This window comes from Ochotona curzoniae, unplaced genomic scaffold (genome assembly GCF_017591425.1).
Source record: "Ochotona curzoniae isolate NIBS_2020 unplaced genomic scaffold, NIBS_Ocur_1.0 contig_2599, whole genome shotgun sequence".
Taxonomy (NCBI): Eukaryota; Metazoa; Chordata; class Mammalia; order Lagomorpha; family Ochotonidae; genus Ochotona; species Ochotona curzoniae.
Genome location: NW_024465520.1, coordinates 1,872,490 through 1,894,531, shown reverse-complemented (window position 1 = coordinate 1,894,531; position 22,042 = coordinate 1,872,490). Strand labels below are relative to the sequence as shown.

At 41.2% G+C, this 22,042-nt stretch overlaps 1 protein-coding gene across 1 annotated transcript in view; it reads left to right on the top strand.

The window, feature by feature from the left end:
* Nucleotides 1-22,042, top strand: part of SLC9A9 (solute carrier family 9 member A9) — a 562,224-nt gene that overhangs the window by 165,660 nt on the left and 374,522 nt on the right. Inside the window, exon 6 of the mRNA XM_040974753.1 lies at nucleotides 14,160-14,265. Coding sequence (XP_040830687.1) covers nucleotides 14,160-14,265 — 106 coding nt within the window. The remainder of the gene's footprint in view (nucleotides 1-14,159; nucleotides 14,266-22,042) is intronic.

Below are 22,042 nucleotides of genomic sequence, written 5' to 3'. Positions count from 1 at the left end.
AAGGTCTGACCTGCTCAACATTTGCAAGTTCATCCTGGGCTCTGCTACAGCTTGGGGTGTCTTGCATTGAAAATCCTGAGGGTCAAGGTCAAAGTTTGGTCATAAACATGTGATAATAATTCTGATTTATTAAGAAAGGAATTAAAGCTGTGTGGCAGTCCTTGGCACTGTTCTGCTCACTGTGCTTGCTGCTCGGTGTGGGTCAGGGCTCAGCACTGCACTAGGGCAGCACTGACGCAGGTGGGAGGTGGGCACATTTACACCTGTAGTCTACAGTTTGGAGTCCACAAACAATAGAATATTTGATGCAGAAGAACATGAAGACAATGAGGACCCGCAAGGAAAGTAGATTCAAAGAGAACAGAAAGCTGATATTCTTTCCAGACGAAGAGAGAAAGGCAGACCAACCAGTTTTCATTGCATTTCTGCTTGATAACATCTATTTTTCTCTCTTGAATGTCAAAGGAAAAACAAACAACCAGGGAGTAGAGGTGCCAGTCTATTTTATAATAGACACTCTGGTGATATTGGTGAGACGAACAGTAACAGTGCAGTAACTATCGCTGGGCACTGACAGCTGGCATGAATGCCTCCATTGCAACCTGTGAAGGAAGGGATATTCTATTTTTATATTAATAAATCTTTTTATAAAAGCTTGAATTATTTTTTCTTGGAAAGGCAGATTTTTACAGAGAGAAGGAGAGACAGAGATGAAGATCATTCCAAGACATTCCCGAAGTTGCCACAGGGGCTGGAGCTGAGCTCATCTGAAGCCAGGAGCTTCTTCCAAGTTTCCCAAGCGAGTGCGGGGTTGCAAGGCCTTGGGCTGCACTCCACTGCTTTCCATGCCACAGAGAGGGAGCTGGATGAGAAGTGGAGCAGCCGGGGTACGATCTGGTGTCCACATGGGATCCTGGTGCGTGCAAGACAAGGACTTTAGCCATTAGGCTATTGCACTAGGCCTAGGAAGTGATATTCCTACTGATGTTTACTTGAAATTGAGCCAGGTTCTATAGGCAGGTCCCCATTTCCAGAGCTGTGTGCATCACAGAGCTGTGTGCATCAGAGCACAGGTGGTTTAACATCAGAGTCAGATTTCCAACCATTGTTTTCCACTTGAGGACAGAGTTGTGAATAGCAAGGTCTTGGCACAAAGATCTTGCTTCAGAAGTTGGAATCCCAGTTCTGGAAAGTGAGCTGCATCTTACAGAATGGGAGACAATAATAGATGACAACCAACTCTATAAATGCTTTGAGATATTGAAAATGGATAAAACGAAACTCCAGGTGTTCTGAAGCTGGGATTTCAAGAACACACTTAAGGACTGTTTGAAGCCATTCAGCAGTTCCACGGACACCAGAGAAACAGCTGTGGCTGACAGACCTCTCGGGCTCACCACTTTAGGGAACAGAACATCTCTGTTTAAATGAAAGCAGTTCATTCTCAGCAGAGCTCAAAGGCAGACCTGCAGGACAGAAATTCTCCAAGTCAGTGTCCAGCCCACACATTCCATTTATGTGCTAAAGAAGATGTTGCCCATTGGGACAAATTGGATTCAGAAATGTGTTAGAGAGTACTTCCTTGCTGTCTGACATAAACCCTAAAGGGTTTCGATGCTGTGATGAAATCAGAACCATGGGGAAGAGTGTTAACCGTGGACTAGAGTGTAAGGAGCAACATGCTGATGCAAGACCAGAGCTTGTCCAATCCTAAGAGAAAGGTATTTGGGTTGGGAGATCATCCAGTTGTCCTAGAGTTGGGTTCGCATGCTCTGCAAAAACAAAAACAAAGAAACAAAAACAATCCAAGAGGCTGTTAGGATTGAGTTTCTTGAAAAGCAGCTGCCTGGAACTGGTGCAGTAACATATTGGGCTAATCCTTTGCCTGCAGCACCAGCACCCAAGGGTGCCATTTTCGGTCATAGCTGCTCCACTTGCAATGCGGTTCTGCTTATGAACTGGGAAGGCAGTGGAAAGAATCTTCTGGATCCTGGGTTTGGATCAGCTCAGCTCTGGCTATTGCGACCATTTGTGGAGTAAACTAGTGATTTGGAGTAAACGAATGCCTCTCTTCTCGCTGTAAAAACCAGCTGTTTAGATGAACATAAATAAATGTTGACAAAGAAAAAAGGAAAAGCACCATGCTTTCTTTTAGAGCATAGGTATTGGCATTTTTCCTGGTCCTATAGGTGAGAAATGTTGTGTTGCTCAATTTGTTATTTGGAACTGAAATAGAGATAACTTTTAAACAAGTGCTGTCAGGTTGATGAATTAGTGATGACTGATTACAGCCGGGGGGGGCATCAGAAGGACAGAAACTGCTGACTTCAAGGAGTTAGCCAAAGGGGGTGTGGCCTTCAGAGGACCACCATCCACTCATCCATCCATCCAACCAACCATCCACCTAGTATACTGTATTAATTGCCCCCTGTGCCTTACGTATTAGCAAACAGGTAAGTGAATGCAGTGGTACCAGTGGTGACCAACTGTTGATCAGGGAGGACCAATATGTGTGTGAAGGTTATTTCCGGAAGTGGGAAGTGTTTTTGCTTTTGTTTTTATAAATACTGCTTTCATATAGGAAATATTTTTATCTGCAGCTGAACTCCTACGTTCTCATCATTTTTTAATCCAAAAAGGGTTAAAGAATAAAAATGTCAGAAAGGACCAGGCTAGTTGATGAATCAGTGTCTGATGAATCAATAGAAATGGTTTCTTTTCCTCTCCTTGTCTGATGTAAACTACCAAATGGCGCAGTGTGGGGGCTGGATATTTTTCTATTGCAATAAGGTAAATAACAAACACACACGCACACGCACACACACACACACACACACACACACACACACACACACAAGCATAAAGCTCTTGGGTTGGTGATGACTCCATGCCTTGGAACAAATCATTCCAGAACAAGAGAAATAGTAAGTGCGGTTGCTAGGCAGGAAACCTGTGGTACATCCCTCCTACGTAGTGCAGACACCCAGTAGGTGCTTAGTATTAATTGAGGTAGAATCATTCTGCTCAGGTTGTCTTGGCACGTGTTGGATGTGGGGAACCTGGAGCTGAGGAAATAGAAAGGAAGAACTCGAGGTCAACATTACTGGGTGTTGGTGGGATTCAGGGAAAGCTTGTCCAGTGACAAGGAAACTGGAATGTTTTCTTGGGCAACAGCTGTATATAAAGGATGAGTTTGACAGGAAGGCTAAAAAGGAAGTCGTACAAGGCTAGCCTTCCCCAATCCACAGAGAGCACTTAGCGAGACTACAAGGGCACCCCATGCCGTGCTGGGGGGTCAGGTGGTTTCGAACCATAGGGCTAAGTTCTGAGGAGTGGGATCTTCGCCTCTATCATCTGGTGCATGGGAACAGGATTCTGGGTGCTAGGATTTACATTTTTGTGAAATTTCGCCAATTTTATAATGAACCTTCTGCCCTTCTAAAAATAAGGGGTATTTATCACAAAAAAAAAAAAACTTAGAAAATCCAAAGGAACTCCATAAAAATGAAAGTTAAGACAGCCATTGCTTGCTCCTTCCTTTTCAGCTGCTTTCCAACTCCTGGCTCCCATTCCCAGGAGTGGCTTGTCAGGCGTATTAACCTTCCATCCCGCCCCCCCGCCCCCTCCCCCGGGTTCCATCTCAGTGCCAATCTTTCACTGTAACTGTGCTCAACAGTGCAGCCCAGATAGGATAAACACTGGAAAGTGAAGGGATTTGATGGGCCATAAAACAGTACATTCTGAGTAAATGAGTGATCTATTGTGTGTGAACATGGCACCAGGAGGGACACACGTAATTACAGCAGCAATTGAGGGCCCTACAGGCCTGCGTGTTTGAAAATCCACAGCTTTCCTATTGGCTAAGCTTTTCTTTTCTAAGCAATCTACCACATGATTTGCTTAAGTGAGTTCTTTTCCTGCCAGGAGTATGGTAAGGGTAGGAAGGGTTTTGAAATATCTAAGAAGGAGGCGTCATTCCAGCCACATCCCCTAGTAACTTGCATACTGAGCGGTCAGTCAGGTGTCTGGGAGCTTACCTGGCCCACTGTATTACTGCAGTTCCTATTTTGAGAAGGGACCAGAGTGTATTATTTTGCCAGGTCTGCCATAATAAATTCCCATAAAGATAGCAGCTCACAACTGAACAAATTTATCTCACAGCTCTGTAGGGCAGAAGTTCAGGTTAGCTCAACTTGGCTCTTAGCTCTGACTCTCATAAGGCCAAAATCAAGGTGTTGGCTGGCTGGGATTTTAGCATGACAAATCTGCTTTTTGGAAACGCTTGAGCTCATTCGGGCTGGTGCCAGAATGCAGTTTCTCATAGCTGGAGGGATGAAGTGTCTTCTCCTGGCTGACTAAAGGTGAGGGTCAGTCTTGGCTTCTAGAGGCTTCTAGTGAACTCCTACATGCAGGGCCAGCACTGCTTTGATGTGTCCTTCTCACACTTGTAACCTTCCTAATTTCTCTGTCTTCATCTGTCATCAGCTGCCTCTCTTCAACTCCATTGCAAGAGCAGATGAAATTCAGCGGCCCCACCCAGGTGCTCTACCATAATCTTCCTGTCTGAACGTCCATAACCTTTATTCTGCCTGCAGAGTCCCTTCTATTAGCTGACAAGTTCTCAGGTTCACAGATTTCCTTGTGTGTGTGGAGGGGGGAGGAGGGGGATTGTTGGCAGGGTTGGGGTGGGGACAATGTGTAAATTCTTACACAGTGTGGTGACAGAGATGAGTGGGTTCATGACATGACCCCTCTCCTTCTATCTTTTCTCTCTTCTTTTGATTCTTCTTAGTATTATTCCGATTGACCCTTGGCAGCTGTGTTAAAAGACGAAAATATCCACCTCCACTTAGAAGCATTTCTGCAATGTCCCTAGGGATCTTGCACCGCAGGTGGGGAAACGAGGCTATAAAACATCTGCTTATTTCATGTCAATTTTTGGAACAAAAGAAAAATCTGTCTGTGAAACACTCTCATTTTTTGTGGACCATGGTCATGATGTACCTGTCTTATTTTTTTTTTTTTTGTTATTTTTTTTTTGACGTGTCTCTTTCCTTGTAATCATTACATGCGATGGACCATCATCATATTTTTACCTTTACTAGTGGTGTCGGTGTCGACTTTGTTCATGGATCCTCCTGAGCTTTAGTTCAGATTTATTCCATCATTCGTACGTGAATGCTTGCCTGCCATCTTCATTTCATAAACGGTGCAACACTATAGCGACAGTCGTGATTGGAGAGTGCCGGCTCGGTGGAGTGGGCTGCCTTCGCTCACCGGGCATACTGCACAGATTACCCATTAAGCTTCACTGTGGCTCATTAAATTCTGTTGGTGAGAAAACTGGTCTTTGTTAAATATTTATGTTCTTTGCTAATGTTGAATTTAGAATGTTCCTGCTGTAAGTACCTTGGAAGAAAATTTGTAAAGAGCAGGCTTAAGTACTAGCACAAAGACTGTCTAAAACATCTTCCACCTGGATGTATTGTATTTCGGCCATTCCCACCTTTTTTGTTTGTTGTTTGCTTATTTTTTTCTTCCATTAAGGGGAAACCCCACAGTCTTCTCGCGACCTTTTCCTAGATTAACTACTAGTTACTATACACCTGTTTTTTTTTTTTTTTTTAAAAGATTTATTTTTTTATTATTTTTTATTGGAAAGGCGGATATACAGAGAGGAGATACAGAGAGGAAGATCTTCCATCCGATGATTCACTCCCCAAGTGAGCCGCAACGGGTCGATACTATGCCGATCCGAAGCCAGGAGCCTCTTCCGGGTCTCCCACGCGGGTGCAGGGTCCCAAAGCTTTGGGCCGTCCTCAACTGCCTTCCCAGGCCACAGGCAGGGAGCTGGAAGGGAAGCGGGGCTGCCGGGATTAGAACCGGCGCCCATATGGGATCCCGGGCGTGCAAGGCGAGGACTTAACCACTTGCGCCACCGCGCCGGGCCCTACACCTGGTTTTTAAGCAAATGATAAAAAGTAGGTTATTCTTCAAAAACATTGACCTATGCTTGAAGTCATGAAAAGGATGTTTTGTTTTGTATCCCCTAATGGAAGAAATAATTTTTCCCTCGAAGCACTTATATTTCAAAAAGAAAAAAAAAGAGCTGAAGCAAATATGAATACCAATGACAGAAATGTGATTTCAGAAACCTATTAGTGTGGCTAATGCGGAAGGAATAATATTTCTTAGGGAAGAGTTATTAGAAATCCTCTGTGTGTATGCCAAAAGAATCTGTTTTAGTTATTGTGAGGCAGAAGATATTAAGATTTAGGGAGCCTTTCTCAGCAGGGTTCCAACAAGAGAATGAAGTTCTATAGAAAATGATTCGAGGGTCTGTTTTTCTCATTTCTCTCAAGGACGATGCAGTGATGGATAGGAAGTAAGTTTATTCATTTTATGCAGCAAATGCCTTAGGAGAGAGTTTCAAGCTTTGTAGTAGCACAACCCTTTGTAACTTATCAAAGTTAGAAAGGACCTCCAAAGAACCTTTGTCTATATGTGTTTTATAAGTTAATATTTACTATATCAGAAAATTAAACAAGTCTTAAGACATACTTGGATTCATCTAAAATAACGATCATCAACTATGTTTGTTAATAACATTTTGAAGAAAAGCATATCTTTCAAAGCAAAAAATTATTAAGAAGAATGACACTGTTTTACATTTTTGCAAAACACTTTAATAAGGTACAATGAAGACAGCTAGATTCTCACAGCTGCTCCTGCATTCAATCTGTTGCTTTAATATCCATAGTATGACCTCTAGAACATTCCACTGAACACAAATGAAAGAATAAGAATAAAAATCACAAGAGAGATGTTTTCACTTTGACCATGAAGATCTTCCCAGAGAGGTCTGGACCACACTCCAAGACCACCACCTTGGGGCCTGAAATCTGATTTCTCCCGAGAAACTCTGAGTGTGAAAGTTTGTCTAAGAGTGTTTATATTACTACTATTGACTTGGCATCAAAACAACAACTCATATGGGAGGTCAAAATAAAATTGCATGTTTTAAGGTTACTTCGTTCCTTTTGTGCAACAGCTATTTTAGGATGACCCTGACGAAGCAACGCAACTGCAGCTTTCCTCGAGCTGCAGTTGTTTCTCTGACCCAGTTCAGAAGGCTCAGGTTTTCCAAATGTGTTTCTAGGATTATGATGGGCACATCTTGAATGGCAAAATCCATTTGTGCACTGTTTCAGCAGCAGAGTCTTCAATGAGAAGAAATGGATTCAAAATTTTTTTCATATCCTAACCCATAGCTTTATTGCATACATTTTTTTTTTTCTAACTCTGACCCTAAAAACACCCTGTGTCCTAAGGCATTTGTCGCATGAAATGAATAAACTTACTTCCTATCCATCACAGAGAACACTTGCTCAGCATCCTCCTTGAGAGAAATGAGAAAACCAGACCCTCGAATCATTTTCTGCAGAACTCTTATCAGATCCCTGCTCAGAAGGGCTCCCGAAATCTCAGCCTAAACACACCTGAACTACAACCTCTATTTCAGGAAAGTGGGAAAAGTTGCAAGATGATTTCTTCCTCCATCCAAAGCAGAAGCACACATTTCTCACGAGATGGAAATGCAAAATTGCCAGCTCGTGTGTAAGAATTCCGGTGTTCTCTACCTGTCAGGCTTGACACAGATTCAGCTGCAGGAGCCTGAAATATTTTTGATTCTGTGTGTCACGCACAGGTGTCAGACATACTGATCTGCAACAACAACAAAAAAAAAAAAAACAAAAAAAAAACACCGAGAGCGCTCTCCAGGGAAGGCCAGCATTTTGACAAGGCTGAATGATGAACGACAGGGGTAGGAACCAGCGTGTCTTTTTGTCCATCGACCCAGACACATCTTGTACTCGGTTGCTGTGAGCTGCCACATTACGATATCATTTGAAATTTAAATTCTTGCCAAAATACAAAGAAAATATAGGTCAGAGAGCTGCTAATGGAGATTCCAGGGAACGGGCTGTCACTAAATCGTCCTGAAGACTTGGAAGTTACTGAAAAGGTGTCAAAAAGAGATCAGTTGAAAAGATGGCAGATTTTAAAAAATACAAAACATCTTTTAAGAGTCAACATATTAAGGCCAGTGTGTGACATAGCGAGTTAAGCCATTGCCTACAAAGCAGGCATCTCTTATGGGCAGAAGTTCAAGTCCCAGCTGCTCTAGTTTTTGCCTACCACCCTGCTAATGTACGTGTAAAAGCATGGCCCAAATGCTCAGGCCCTTGACACTGACACAGGAGACACAAATGAAGCTCTTTTTTTAAAAAAAAAATTATTTTTATTGAAAAAGCAGATATACAGAGAGAAGGAGAGAAACAGAAAGATGTTCCATCTGTTGGTTCAACCTGTTGGTTCACTTTCCAAGTGGCCGCAACAGCCAGAGCTGAGTTAATCCAAAACCAGGAGCCAGGAGCTTCTTCTGGGTCTCCCCCATGGGTGCAGGGTCCCAAGACTTTGGGCCATCCCCTGCTGCTATCACAGGCCCCAAGCAGGGAGTTGGATGGGAAGTGGAGCAGCCAGAATTAGAACAGACAGCCATATGGGATCCCAGCAAATGCAAGGTGGAAAATTTTAGCCAGTAGGCTACTGTGCTGGTCCCTAAATGAAGCTTCTGACTTCTAGTTTTTTTTCATGGTTAGCCTCAATCATTGCAGGAATTTAAAGAGTCAACCAGTGTATGGAAAATCTTTCTCTCTCTCTTTCTCTGTGTAATTCTGGCTTTTAGACAAATACTTTAAAAATAAGTCAATATGTTGAGATAGTGATGGGATGAGGAGCTCATTTTCTGTTTTCTATTTCCTGAAACATTTATTACCTCGGAGGTGAGAAAAAATTTAATTTTGATGTTGTGACAGGGTTGTAGCAGGGGACAAAAGTCCTGGTCTGATGAAGAAATTCAGCAGGATCTTACCACTTCAGTGTTAGATTTTTGTTTGCTTCGTTATCCTATATGTGACCTTGTCAATCGAAGCCTTCCATCTGTTTTTGCCAGCAGAAGTTCTGCCCATTTCCAGCCCTTCTCTCTCCTCATCTAATGCATGTTTCCCCTGATTCCAGGGTGATCCTACGATATTGGGAAGACATCTCCTTTCTGTGCCTCCATTAGCCTCTGCTTCTCCTGATTGCCCAGGTCTTCTGCCTGTCTTTTCTCTGATCTATTCAGTGCAAGCTGTAAGGTTATCCTCGCTTTCCACTCCCCATAGTAGCTGTTTTTTCTCTCTCCACTCCTTACCATCACCTTCTTAGAAGTGAGGTCAATACACTGACTCCTCCCCGCCATAAGTCCCCATTATTTGGTTTCTGAAACTGTTTTCTTAGGAATAGCCAATGATTCAGAGGCATTTCTTGGTTACCCAATTATGCTGCTCCTCCAACACCCTTAACCTGAAGGGTGTGTGTGTGTGTGTGTGTGTGTGTGTGTGTGTGTGTGTGTGTGCATGTGTGTGTATCTATTTGAGTATAAGGTCACACATGCTTGTATCCTTAATTAATAATGTAGGAGACAAAAGTAGATTTTTCTGCACCTGCAAAATCAGACAGGAAGAAGGTTGTAGAAGGGAGAATGAGCTGCAAGTCACGAGGGCAACGCTGGACCCTTCACACACAAAGGAATGATAAAAGACAAAGTGGTCATTGCCCTGAAAAAATGACAGGTGTAAGAAATTGGATTGGGTCTTTCTCCCCTTCTTTCTGACCACAGAGTATCTGGAATGTTCTGCCTCCCTCACAAGCAAGTTCATCTAACTAAACAGGCACTGCTCTTCAGTCCGGCCTCGGGCCAGGGCTGCTCTCAACAAAGCAGCAAGGTGTGGGTGGGACTGGCATGAGCATATCCACAGCTGATCCATGAGACGGTCTCCTGGGAAGGCGCCTCAGAGGGCGTTGAACATTGTGTGCGAGATTGAGCCCTGCCAGGGAGTTAATGAGATGAGCGTTGTTAAAGCTCTGAGCTCAGCAGCAGAGTGGGTGACTAATTTCCTGACTCACCTATTCAACTCATTTGTGGGCCAGGAAAAATATTCCCTCTTGTAGGGTACACTGCCTGCCTTTATTTCGAAGCTGTTCTATGTCTTCCCAGGGTAGATAGGAATGTACACAGTAATAGCTTTCTCTTTTGTGTGGGATATCATTTATGAAATGAAGTTCAGTTCTTTGTTCGAAGGCATCGTGGGAATGTCAGTAGTTTGGAGCAAAACTGGATGTTCAAATAATAGCCTTTCGTCTCAAGAGCTCAGAGTTCTTGTTAGGAAAAAAAATGCAGAGTACAATCCCATAAGGCAGAGTGGCTGCTGGGGAGGGGGGCAGGGAAAGAAGCCAAGCGTGTACATCCCTCCCTGGTCCTGAGCTTAGAGAGCCCCAAGTCATGTGGAAAGCTCAAAAGTACCAATAAACAGCTGCAGGACCTGAAATGGGCCGACATGATATTCTAGCAATGAATCATTTTACCTGGAGTGTGTGGGGAGATGGGTAGGCTGGCCTAGCTATTAAGATGCCTGTGTCCTACTCAGAGTACTTGTGTTGCGTATGCACCTCTGACTCAGGAGCCCATCTTGTTTTAAGACAGACCCTGGGAAGCAAAGGTGATGGCTCCAAGAACTGGATTGCTGCTATTCACCTGGGAGGTCAGAGTGAGGTTCCTGACTCCCAACTTACTCCTCAGCCCAGCCTTGCAAGTATTTGTGGAATGAGCACTAAACGGCAGATGGGGGACTTGGACTCTCTCTCTCATATGCAATGTCTCTCTACCCTTTAAATAAATAAATATTTTCAAAAAATTACTTTACTTTCATTTCCCAAGATGGTGGCCTAGGGGAACATTTCACTACCTAAAGCTCCCAATTGGATCTTTTTCTTTTGGGTAGCTATAAGGTCTTCAAGTTTGTCCATTTCTGAAAATTTTATTTTAAGGCCAGTGGGAGCAGGGGCAGAAAATTAGAGGGAGAGAAAGAGAGAGAGAGAGAGAGGGAGAGAGAGAGCACTTTCAAATGTCTACAGCACTCAATGTTCTGAATCTTGATGTAGGCTCCCACGGGGGTGGCAGGGACTCAAGTTCCTGAGTCACCATCTGCTGTCTCCCAGGGTTTCCGTGAGCAGGAGGGTGGAATACAAACGAGGGAACCAGTACTCGAACTCAGGCATGTGCGTATGGGGTGTAGGTGTTCCCAGTGGCAACTCAGCCGTGGCACCCAACATCCCCACCTCCACCAGAGAAGCAATGTCTCAACTCTATCCAAAAAGGAGCAAGAGTTCAGGAATTTGTCGCACAGTTCCCACCCCCTGGATGTGAAAGCCAGGGGTTGTGTCAGAAATGAACAGCTACATGCTAGCAGAGTAGATCTCTGCCATTTTACCAAGTCTTATGATTAATAATACCTATTTAGCCAGAATAATAAAATTGATTATGTGTCTGGTAGAATGGGATCTGGCCAATTGTCCTGCCTATTCAGGGTATTTTTCTTTATTTCTCTTTCTTTCTTTCTTTCTTTCTTTCTTTCTTTCTTTCTTTCTTTCTTTCTTTCTTTCTTTCTTTCTTTCTTTCTTTCTTTTCTTTCTTTTTTCCTTCCTTCCTTCCTTCCTCCCTCCCTCCCTCTCTCTCTTTCTTTCTTTTCTTTCTTTCTTTCTTCCTTCTCCTTCTTCCTTTCTTTCTTTCTTTCTTTCTTTCTTTCTTTCTTTCTTTCTTTCTTTCTTTCTTTCTTTCTTTCTTCTTTCTTTCTTTCTTTTTCCTTCCTTCCTTCCTCCCTCCCTCCCTCCTCTCTCTTCTCTTTCTTTCTTCTTCTTTCTTTCTTTCTTCTTTCTTTCTTCCTTTCTTTCTTTCTCCTCCTTCTCCTCCCTCCCTCCTCTCTCTCTTTCTTTCTTTCTTTCTTTCTTTCTTCCTTCTTCTTTCTTCCTTTCTTTCTTTCTTTCTTTCTTTCTTTCTTTCTTTCTTTCTTTCTTTCTTCTTTCTTTTTTCCTTCCTTCCTTCCTTCCTCCCTCCCTCCCTCTCTCTCTTTCTTTCTTTTCTTTCTTTCTTTCTTTCTTTCTTTCTTTTTTTCTTTCTTTCTTTCTTTCTTTCTTTCTTCCTTCCTTCCTTCCTTCCTTCCTTTCTCCCTCCCTCCCTTTCTTTCTTTCTTTCTTTCTTTCTTTCTTTCTTTCTTTCTTTCTTTCTTTCTTTCTTTCATTCTCATGGTAGCTTCTTTTAAAAAATTTCACATTTCTATTTGACAAGCTAGTATATATTTATGGCATTCAATGTGATGTATTAAATATATTTTTACGTTGCAGACTGGATAAATCAAGCTACTTAACATATCCATTGCCTCACATGCTTATTTATTTGTAGTGAGAACCACTCAAACCAATGCTTAGCAATTTCCAAAATGTATATGATTATTAACTATTACCACCATGTTGTACAACAGGCCAAAACTCAGTCCTTCCTCGCTGCCCTCGAGGACCCAGCCCACCTAGTTCCCACATCCGGGGTCTTGGCGGGTGGCAGTTGCTGTCTCTACTCCTCTACCTTCACCAACATGAGCACTTATTCATTTCCCCTTGAAAGGTTTCCTGTGCCACGGCCTCCACACTTGGGGTAGTGAGACACACACGATGAGAAGCAATGAACAGTGTCCGATCCAGCAGAACCCCAGGCTGAGGGTGTTGAATCATCCTGGGGCAACTCAGCTGCCGCAGAGACCTCTGGGAAAGCCTCCAGCCACAGGTTCCGTCTAGCCCTTGCCCTGCTGCCAGAACTCCATTTTCCAAGTAGAAATGGATGGAGCCCGTCCTCTTCCTAAATCCCCTCCCTGAATTGCCAAGGTGGCAAAATATGCTCTGAACTTCTTGATCCTGCTTACAAAACTTAATCTCAACTTGCCTCGCTAGCTGTTTTTTTTCTTCTGTTTTTCTTATAGCATTCTTTCACTCAGTACAGTTAGTAACTTCACAGTCTGTGAAACAGGAGAAAACAGGATAGAAATGACAACCCCCACGTTGCCTTAACAGTTTCCCATCAGGATTATTTTCAACTACCCTCTTTTCCCCTTAGCAATCAGTTCAATGGATCATTTTCTCAATGATTGCTGTTCACACTTTGCATAACTTTCAGATATCAAGATGCTGAGTAGTTTTGATGAACACAGATAATCACTGTGTGATTATTTACTGTCCCGATGTATTCATGAAGGCTCCTAAATGTTCAAGGCAGCGAGTGAGCATGCAGCAGGCCGTGAGGAGCGGGCTCTAGGGTCTCCCTGTTAGAACCATCGCCTCTGTCTTCATCCATGAGCAGGAAGTTGGGGGAGGATGAAAGCCAGATGCTGACTACATTTTTCTTACAGGAATACGCTGCTTTAGCAACCTTCTATTCCTTCAGTCAGTCACGCATCAAACAGTTGGCCAAATCTCATGTGTTGTAAAGAGGAGGCCTGTCCTCAGAGATTCCCAGTTTCTCCTTTGATGGGTTTGAGGATTTGATCTGAACACTGACATGGGAAAAAAATAAGCCAGCTCTCTGCTGGGGAAGCCAGGCGATTGAGTTGGGGGGCACTTGAGGAATGCTTAAAGAATGAGGGATCTATTTATAATGGCCCTTTGTTGGCCCCTTATGAATATACTATTTGTAAGAACATGTGAGATATTCTGTAAGAATTAGGACTTTTTTTTTTTTTTACTAAGTATCTGGTAAAAAAAAACTGTGTGTGAGCACTGGAAGGGGGTCTTGGGGGGTATTGCTGTGCATTTAAGGAATTGGGGATTATAGCAGTTGGACAAGAAGGAAATTACTGCTTTAACAGAAGGAATCAAAAAGCAAAGGCAATACAGAAAGTATATGGTGCCTTTGGGAATTATGGCAGATTTTCTGCGGCTTGAGGAAGGCAACAAAGAGCGGGCAGGGAGGGATGTTGTCGGAAGGTAAGTCAAGTGCAATTCCTAGAAAACTTGGACCAAGGTGCTCACACTTTCTCTAGAAGCAGGACAGGGCCCCGGCCGTGCTCTAACTGGGGGAGGAGCACGACCAGATGATTTTTGAATCAAGGTCGAGTGTTGTTAGAAGTGGTGGGTTTGAGAAAATGAGCCCTCAAGTAGTGCTTTTACTAGGTGGCTCCAACCCAGGAAAACCCCGCTAACGATGGCTTTGTGTGTGTGTGTTTCCCCAGTGACGGTGCTGGCCATCTTCCATGAACTGCACGTCGACCCAGACCTGTACACACTCCTGTTTGGGGAGAGCGTGTTGAATGATGCAGTGGCCATCGTCCTCACCTAGTAAGTACCAGAACTTCACCTGTGTTCCTTTATGCAAGTGCATCATGCCTCCACTTGAACACCATTTTCGATGACACTGATGGTATCTTTCCTCTGTGTCAGAGATATGGGTAATTCCTAGCTTTTAAGGAATTGTTATCACAGAAAACCTCCAATAATAGGCACAATTCATTAGGCACCTAATTTCTAATACTACTAATGTTTTTTTTCTCTGTTTCTAGCTTATTACAAGACACTACCCAGAGGGTAACATAATTCTTCTCATTGTATATTTTTAACTGATGCTCTCAAGCTTTCCCAAAACACAGAAAAATGAGCTTTGTTCATTTCAAGTCAATATCAGGTAATTTTTTCCCCTGTACAAGTCACTTTCCAGATAATAGACTGAGAGAAATCCCTATGCTTTTACTGAGTTTGGCAGACTGGAGTAGGAAGCTGCGAGTCAGAATCCTCTTTTTATTTCTCAGTGCAAATGAAATACTATGTAGGAATGCACAAATCTTTAAGCCATCCCATGACAAATGAAATTGATGGTGCTTCAAGAACCAATATAATTTCCCTTCATACTGAAAGAGTTTTCTTTTGGGAATGAGAACCAGTTCTCTTCCCCCACCTCTGCTTTAGACACTTACCATGTATGTCCAATCGATGCCACATCGGTGGCTTTCGCTATGTCAAAGGGCTCCTCTTGGTTTTAGATGAAGATCAGCATTTTGGGCAGGTGTCAGGTAACCTCAAGGAAAGTAATGATCTGGTAAGTTTAATGGGACTACAGGATTCTATTTTGGGTGTTAATTACTTGAAATGCAATTGAGATATATTGTGAAATAACAAAGGAGCTTTAAAAGTCATATCACACAGAGGGATGCGGAGAACAACCAGGAAGTACTACTCCTTCCTACTCCTTCCTTTTTTTTTTTTTTTTTTTGGCAATGAGCTGGCTACCATCCCATCACCATGTCTGAAGGCTACCATCCCAGATTTGCCACTGATCTCAGCAACTTTCAAGTTAGAGTCTGCGAATGTGTACTATTTCACCTGGCTACAGAGGAGCATCTAGAGTTAAAGGAAAACATCAGTGAGTCAAATTAAGAGCAAGAGTTGTGGCTAGATTTGCAAATGCTAGAAGATACTTTTCAAGAAACACCAAGAATGATTAATTACAACATCAGGAAAACTTGTCCAAGAAATATTAGCATTAAAGGAGCGCTGAGAGTAAATTAAAAATTTTAAAAAATCTGCTGAATCTTACATTTTTACTTCTTGAGCTTCCAAGCTGTAAAAGGCCAGGCAAAGCAAAACCACTGCAGTGCAAATGAGTGACTTGTGCAGCTTCAACCGAAGGCAGCACTGGCCTTTCTCCTTTCAGCATCAACATTCGCAGTAGTTTCCCACTGAAAATACCTGCTCTGAGAAGGAGGGTTGACACCGTTGAGTATAAACCTGGAGAGCTTTTGAGACGATTTATTTTGTGTCTGTTCCAGTCAGTACATGGTCATTACTGCTGTGCTTCTCCTAGTTCACTGCTCACATCTTAGGAACATCTTAATCATAAATCTGTTTCATAATCCAACCAGATCTCTTCATTTCCGGTCCTGAGACAATATACTCTGCTAAGTGAAATCTGGAGTTCCCAAGCGTTGGCTGTTCTAGTCTTGTGCTAGTGACCCCAATAAGTTCCAGTTTAAAAGGGAGATCACGCTTAGGAAGAATTTGGACTCCCAAGGGCCCACACAGTCTAACCCACAGGTTCTTGGTTTCACCTGGTGCACCAGAGCGCCACCATCAGCTTATTGAGTCATATGTACCTACGATGTCTTAGATCCGGACTGTCTGCCAAGTTCCTTGTCACTTACTACTTCTCCCAAGCAGAAGTATCTCTGTGTTGTTTGCTCACTTGTTTTTGCAGCTCACTTGCTTCTAACCCTTAGTTTACAGCACACATAACCCTTTCCTGTCTTCGCTGCCCCATCCCTACACTCTCTTCCCATTGTGTTCTAATGCCCTTAGGAAAGACCAGTGGATGCATCACTTAGATTTTTTTTTTTCACTTTTTGGACTGAAAGTTCACACACTTGTCTTTCACTTTTCTTTCTCTTGACACCAAACCTAGCAGGTGGTATCTCTGTGTTTTTGCCAAAAGCTCACTCCACAGTCTGGCTCCAGCTACTGAAGATGTTAAAATCTTAACTGTGTTTTGTGTTTCGGAGGCTGCATTCCTGCATTGCCTGTGCCTCCATCCTGTTCCTTCCAGCACAGCACAGCACACACACAAGGTTTACACATGTGTGTGACATCCTAGATAGTAGCATTCTGAAGGCAAACAACAAAGGAAACATTTTTTGGATTATTCCCTTTCACAGTTCCATCTTTTTTACAATTTTGAAGTTTAAGAATAGTTATGAAATAACCAGCTATGCATTAACGAGCTAGGCATTTTGATGTGAAATGAGATGGAGAGTGGTCTCATGTATCCACGTAAGACATGTTCCAAACGCCATGGCATGCCTGAAATGATAGCTCAGAAGAAGTCCCAGATTAGAACTGCTTTTTTCCTATCTGAGGGTAATATGAAAATTTGTGGGGGAAATGGAATTATTTGATGCTTATTTTCTTGCAAGTTTTTGCATTCTTGCACTGTTTTCATAATGCATTGTATGTTATGAACTTTCGAAGACCATTCATACGTAGAGAGAGTCTCATTCATAGGTTAAGCACAGTAAATATGTAACAACAGCAATAATCAAATGGAACAATTATAGTAAGATAGGAGTTATGGGAAACCTTCAAATAGTTTATTTCTAAAATTTTTCCATTTAATACTTTGGGACGACTATTCATCTTGGGCAACTGACAGCCCAGAAAGTCAAACCCCAGATTGTGGGGGCAACCACAAAAACAAACAAACAAACAAACAAAAACCATTGGGACTTGGGCTTTTGGCAATGCTCCTGGAAAAGCCCCTTTGGAATGCCACATTTCCTTTACCATTTCCTGCCAGGAATCTCCTCCTCTGCAGTCCTAGTGCTTTTACATCTTTAGGGATTAGTACTGTGATAATTCCATGCTCTAGAATTTGGCCACATTTTAACTTAAAGCAACTGCTATGAGAAGCACATCGTTAATTACAATACTGTTTCCTAGGCTAAAGGTACTCTGAGTTTCCGGGACATGCCTTAGAATTGAATTCCAGGAGCACGGCCTGTGTATATGTGCATCATATACCCATGTTTAAAATGACTGAGTTGTTTATTCTAAAGTAATAGTACTTTCACACTAGACTTTTGACATTAGCTTGTCTGTGATCCAAACTATTATTTGTAGTATACAGGAAATGTCTCCGCACACATGGATACAGTGGTTCACGAATCCATTCTCTCTTACGTGTTAGTATTTCTATGGGTTCTAGGCTGTGAAGGAAGGCAAGACACATGGATGAACCCTTGTGGGTGTGTGTTTTGAATCCTGAACAAAGGCATCGATTTCGGAAGCAGCACTGTAGAATGGAAAGAAACCGAGGTTGAAAGTCAAAAGTTCTGGTGTCAGGATTGAGATTAAGTCACCGTGCAATTATCATAGTTGACAAGAGACCAAACCAAACTGAGGTGAACAAAAATGGAAAATGTGTTACCTGACTGAACTGGACAGCAGAGATACAAATGGCGTAGGAAGAGACCCAGTGTGATGAGGGGATTCTTCCTTCCCTCCCTCACCTGCTTCTTGGTTCATTCTCTTCTGGCTGTAAGATGGCTGCCAACAGCTCTCAAGGCCATCTTCTCCTGTAGGAACATTGAGCAAAAATCTTTCTCCGACCATTCTTAGCCTAAAATTGTCACCCCCTATTGATTCTGATGCACTTGTTTTACACCCATCTGCAATTAACGACCATGAAGGTGGGCGGCACTTCCTGGCTCAGGCTTTAGCCCCCACGCTCTGATGAGTTCAAGGGTATACTTCTCAACACATGAGCTGAGATAGGGGAAGACAAAGTTATAACTGGGGTAATAGTTCCATGAGCAAGGAGAAGTGATGGCTAGGCAGAAACCCAGCAAAGCAAAACCTTGATGAACACTGCAGTGATTTGATGTAACTACATATTTTCAACACCTCCTACCAATGAAATGTAAGCATTTCAGAGCTATTAATAAAGCTCTACAGTTACAAATTCTTTGTAATCTCTATAATACATGTGGTCTGTGCTATATAAATTTAAATATAATTTATGTCAGGCTCTCTCATGCCTCTTACACAGGTCTGTTTGGTTTCATTAAAAGGACTGAAGTCAGACCTGCCTTTCCTTCAGCGCTCCTTCATAAATATGGCATTTAATGACCTAAGGAATTTAGAGAACAACCATTTTCACATGTGATTTCCTCCGTTAGGAATGAATCACTTAGTTAAGAATAGTTCTGCAGTCAATTAAGTCAAGAAATAGCAATTGAAGTGTATTATTTGAAATTATAAAGTTACTCCCAAGCAAAATTGGTATCACTCAAGTTAATTAGGTGTGAGGAGACAGAAAGAAGTAAATTAGCCAAAATCCCTTATGTGTCATAAGGAAGTCAAGATCCCTTATGTGTTAGGAAATCAATAGGTTCTGTGTGGAGTTCATAAATCAAGAAATGGAGGTGTACGCAAGCCAAAATTAATGAGAAAGTGAAATCTTTTTCACACGCTCATTCATTAGTTAATGACGTTTGTAATCCACCTGATGACTTGCTAGTGTCCTTAATACAGCATGTTTATTGTCTCTGTTATCTGGCATGAGTTTCTGGATCTCTCTGAGCCTTCACTGCCTTATCTGTAAGCTAGGGAACGGACACCCCACTTGCCTCATGCATGCAATTATGCATCAAACACCTAGACCTAACTTGGGCCCGTAGCTCTAAGTGAATGTTCAATGTGAATTCCTGCTATTGCTCCCATCTGCTAAGATAAATAACAAAAGATAAATGTAATAAAAATAATGGGGGAAAGACATACGCAGGCAACGGATAAAAGCAGCAGCATAAATGGCAGTGTCTCCACGCGGTAAGTTCAACTGCATGAGTAACGAAAGAAAATAAACCCAAAAGCGAAGTATCACTTTTTAATTTGGCACATTTCGTAACTCAGAAAAGAGTAATCATTCTTAGAATAATACAAGGTTTGGAAAGCATGACAATTGGAAGAGCAAAGTGCTAAACTGCCACAAAAACAATGTAGCAATTCTGTATTCACTGCGAGTCTCTAGGATCTTATCCAGTCATTTTTTTCTAGAAATGTATACTAAGAAGTAATTAAGAACAACAGCATCACCATGAAGTTGAGTACATTGATCTGAACAATGATTACTCTGAATCTGCACAGTGATTACTCTTTAGTTGAGTAAATTGTAATACAATACAAGCATGGAGACATATGTGGTCAATTTTAAAAGATTATAGAATACTGATATGAAATGGTAGTACATTTGGCTACATCCACCATACTATGATTCGTTTAAATAGCAAAATGTGAAACTTGTAACTGTACAAAGAACTATACTACTGTGCTAATATGCAGGAAGTGCTGAGAGGGGACAGAGGGGTGGGGGATGGGAAAGGGAAGAGAGGAATCCCTGTAGTTACAAAACTATAGCTGGAAAACTGGAGCAATTTAATTTTTTTTTTCAAAAATCACTGAAAGTGGCACTATAAAGAGCAAAAAAAAAAGTTTCCAACTTAGTAAAAATATATTATTTTTATTTTAACTAAATTATACGTACAATTTATGGTATTTATATTTAACAAATACTAAGCAAATTTAATCTGTAAGTCTAATTTGGTTTTAAAAATCAGTCAAATTTGTGTATGTATATGAAGATATTGCAAAAGGGTCATAGAAAATGGGCTTAAGTGGGCTAAGAAACAAATTACGCTGCACAAAATCTGGCAACTCCAAGAATATGATGGGTCTTCAGGAAGTTTGTGGCAACTATATAGTCACTTAAAAATAACGTGTAGTGTTCTAAATTTTTGTACCAAAGACAACTTGTTTTTTAACTTTTCCATGAACTTTTCAAAGTCCCTTTACACACATAGCTATAATATAGTGTTATGCATTACTATGACAATGCATTAAAGATGATTAGATATTTATTCTATACATTTTATATAAAATATACATATAATTTATATATTTTTTCAAACTGTTATGTGAAATTTGGGGTTTCTATTTTCTTCTTCTGGAATATGTATATATTCCATAACAAATTTATTTAATCATATATAATAATATATGATATACACTATATATCATATAATATGTATCATATATCATACATATTATATGCACATATTGTATATTATATAACATAATATTACATACACATTATATGTATATTATATATACATTATATATTATATTGTAATACATTATATATACACATATATTATGCATTATATCATATACCATATATTATATATTATAGATATATCATATTATAATATATAACATAGTATTATATATATATAATGAAATAAATTTGTTATGGTCAATTCAGGCCCAAAGAATGCTCATTCACATACATATTAATTGACAACCTTTGTTTAAATGCAGATTTCACAGAGTGACAAGTATGAATTGCTTCTCTACCTGTTAAAGAAAACAACAGCAGGGAGGTGTGTTGGGGAAAGAGTGATTGATACAAGATTACGGCTAGAGAGAAGGAAGAAGTTCTGGCATTCTACTGCACATTATAGTCACCATAGATAATATTCATGTTCTGTATATTTCTCTAATTTAAAAAGCCTAGAAGATAGGATTTGGAATGTCTTCACTATAAAGAAATGTAACATTCTTGAAAGAGTGAATGTATTTATCCTGATTGGATATCATACAACATGTATATAAATAATGAAAAGTCACATAGCACCCCATAAATAGACACATTTTTGTATTTTTGTTAAAGTTTTATTTAAAAGTTAAAAGAGAATTCAGGATTTGTTCAGCCATTTTTTTCTGTACAACAGAAATATCGCTAGTATTGTACTAAAATATCTATTTTTGAAATAATTCCACAGTGCCTCCAGATAGAGTGCGTACCTCATTAAGAAGCTGGCTCTTGGATGACAATTAATACTTAGTGGGTCCTTTATCCCTGTTATGTGATACGGTCCAATAACGGGAGGACTATGGCACACATGTCCCTCTGTGTGGCTTAGTTCTTACTAGAAAATGTCACTTGTGAGAGAGCTTGTGAAACCTGCTTACTACGAGGAGCCCCGAGACAGCATCCAGCCATTGTATCCAGATGAATTTGTGGCAGACATTCTCTGCTCCATGTTGCTGGCATGGATTGGATGGGTAACAATCACCCCGCTCATGGAAACAGGCATGCAATGACTGTGATGCAACAAAACCTTGCTCTAAAATAGTTTCAAAAATTGCTCTGTGGGTTTTTGTTATAGAAATATATCCCCAAGGAAATCTCATCATTTTTTTTCGTGGTAGTGCAATCTCTAAACAGAGAGCAAGCTCCTTGTGGGCAAGTTACAAGTCTCCCCAGCCACCCCCCCATGCAGCTCATGACTTGGTAGATTCTCCAGCCATTACTGAGTGCGAGAGCGAACAGACCCTTTCAGCTGTGTGGTTGGGGACTTGTGTTGGTCCTCTCACCAAAACTTATTCCATTAGTTCTTTTTTTTTTAAGTTTTTTTTTTTAAGTTTAATAATCTTAGTTGATTAGGGTACAAAGGGTCAAGGGCTACAGGGTGAAAGTGGGTAATACCATTGTTTCCACACTAGTATTATCATT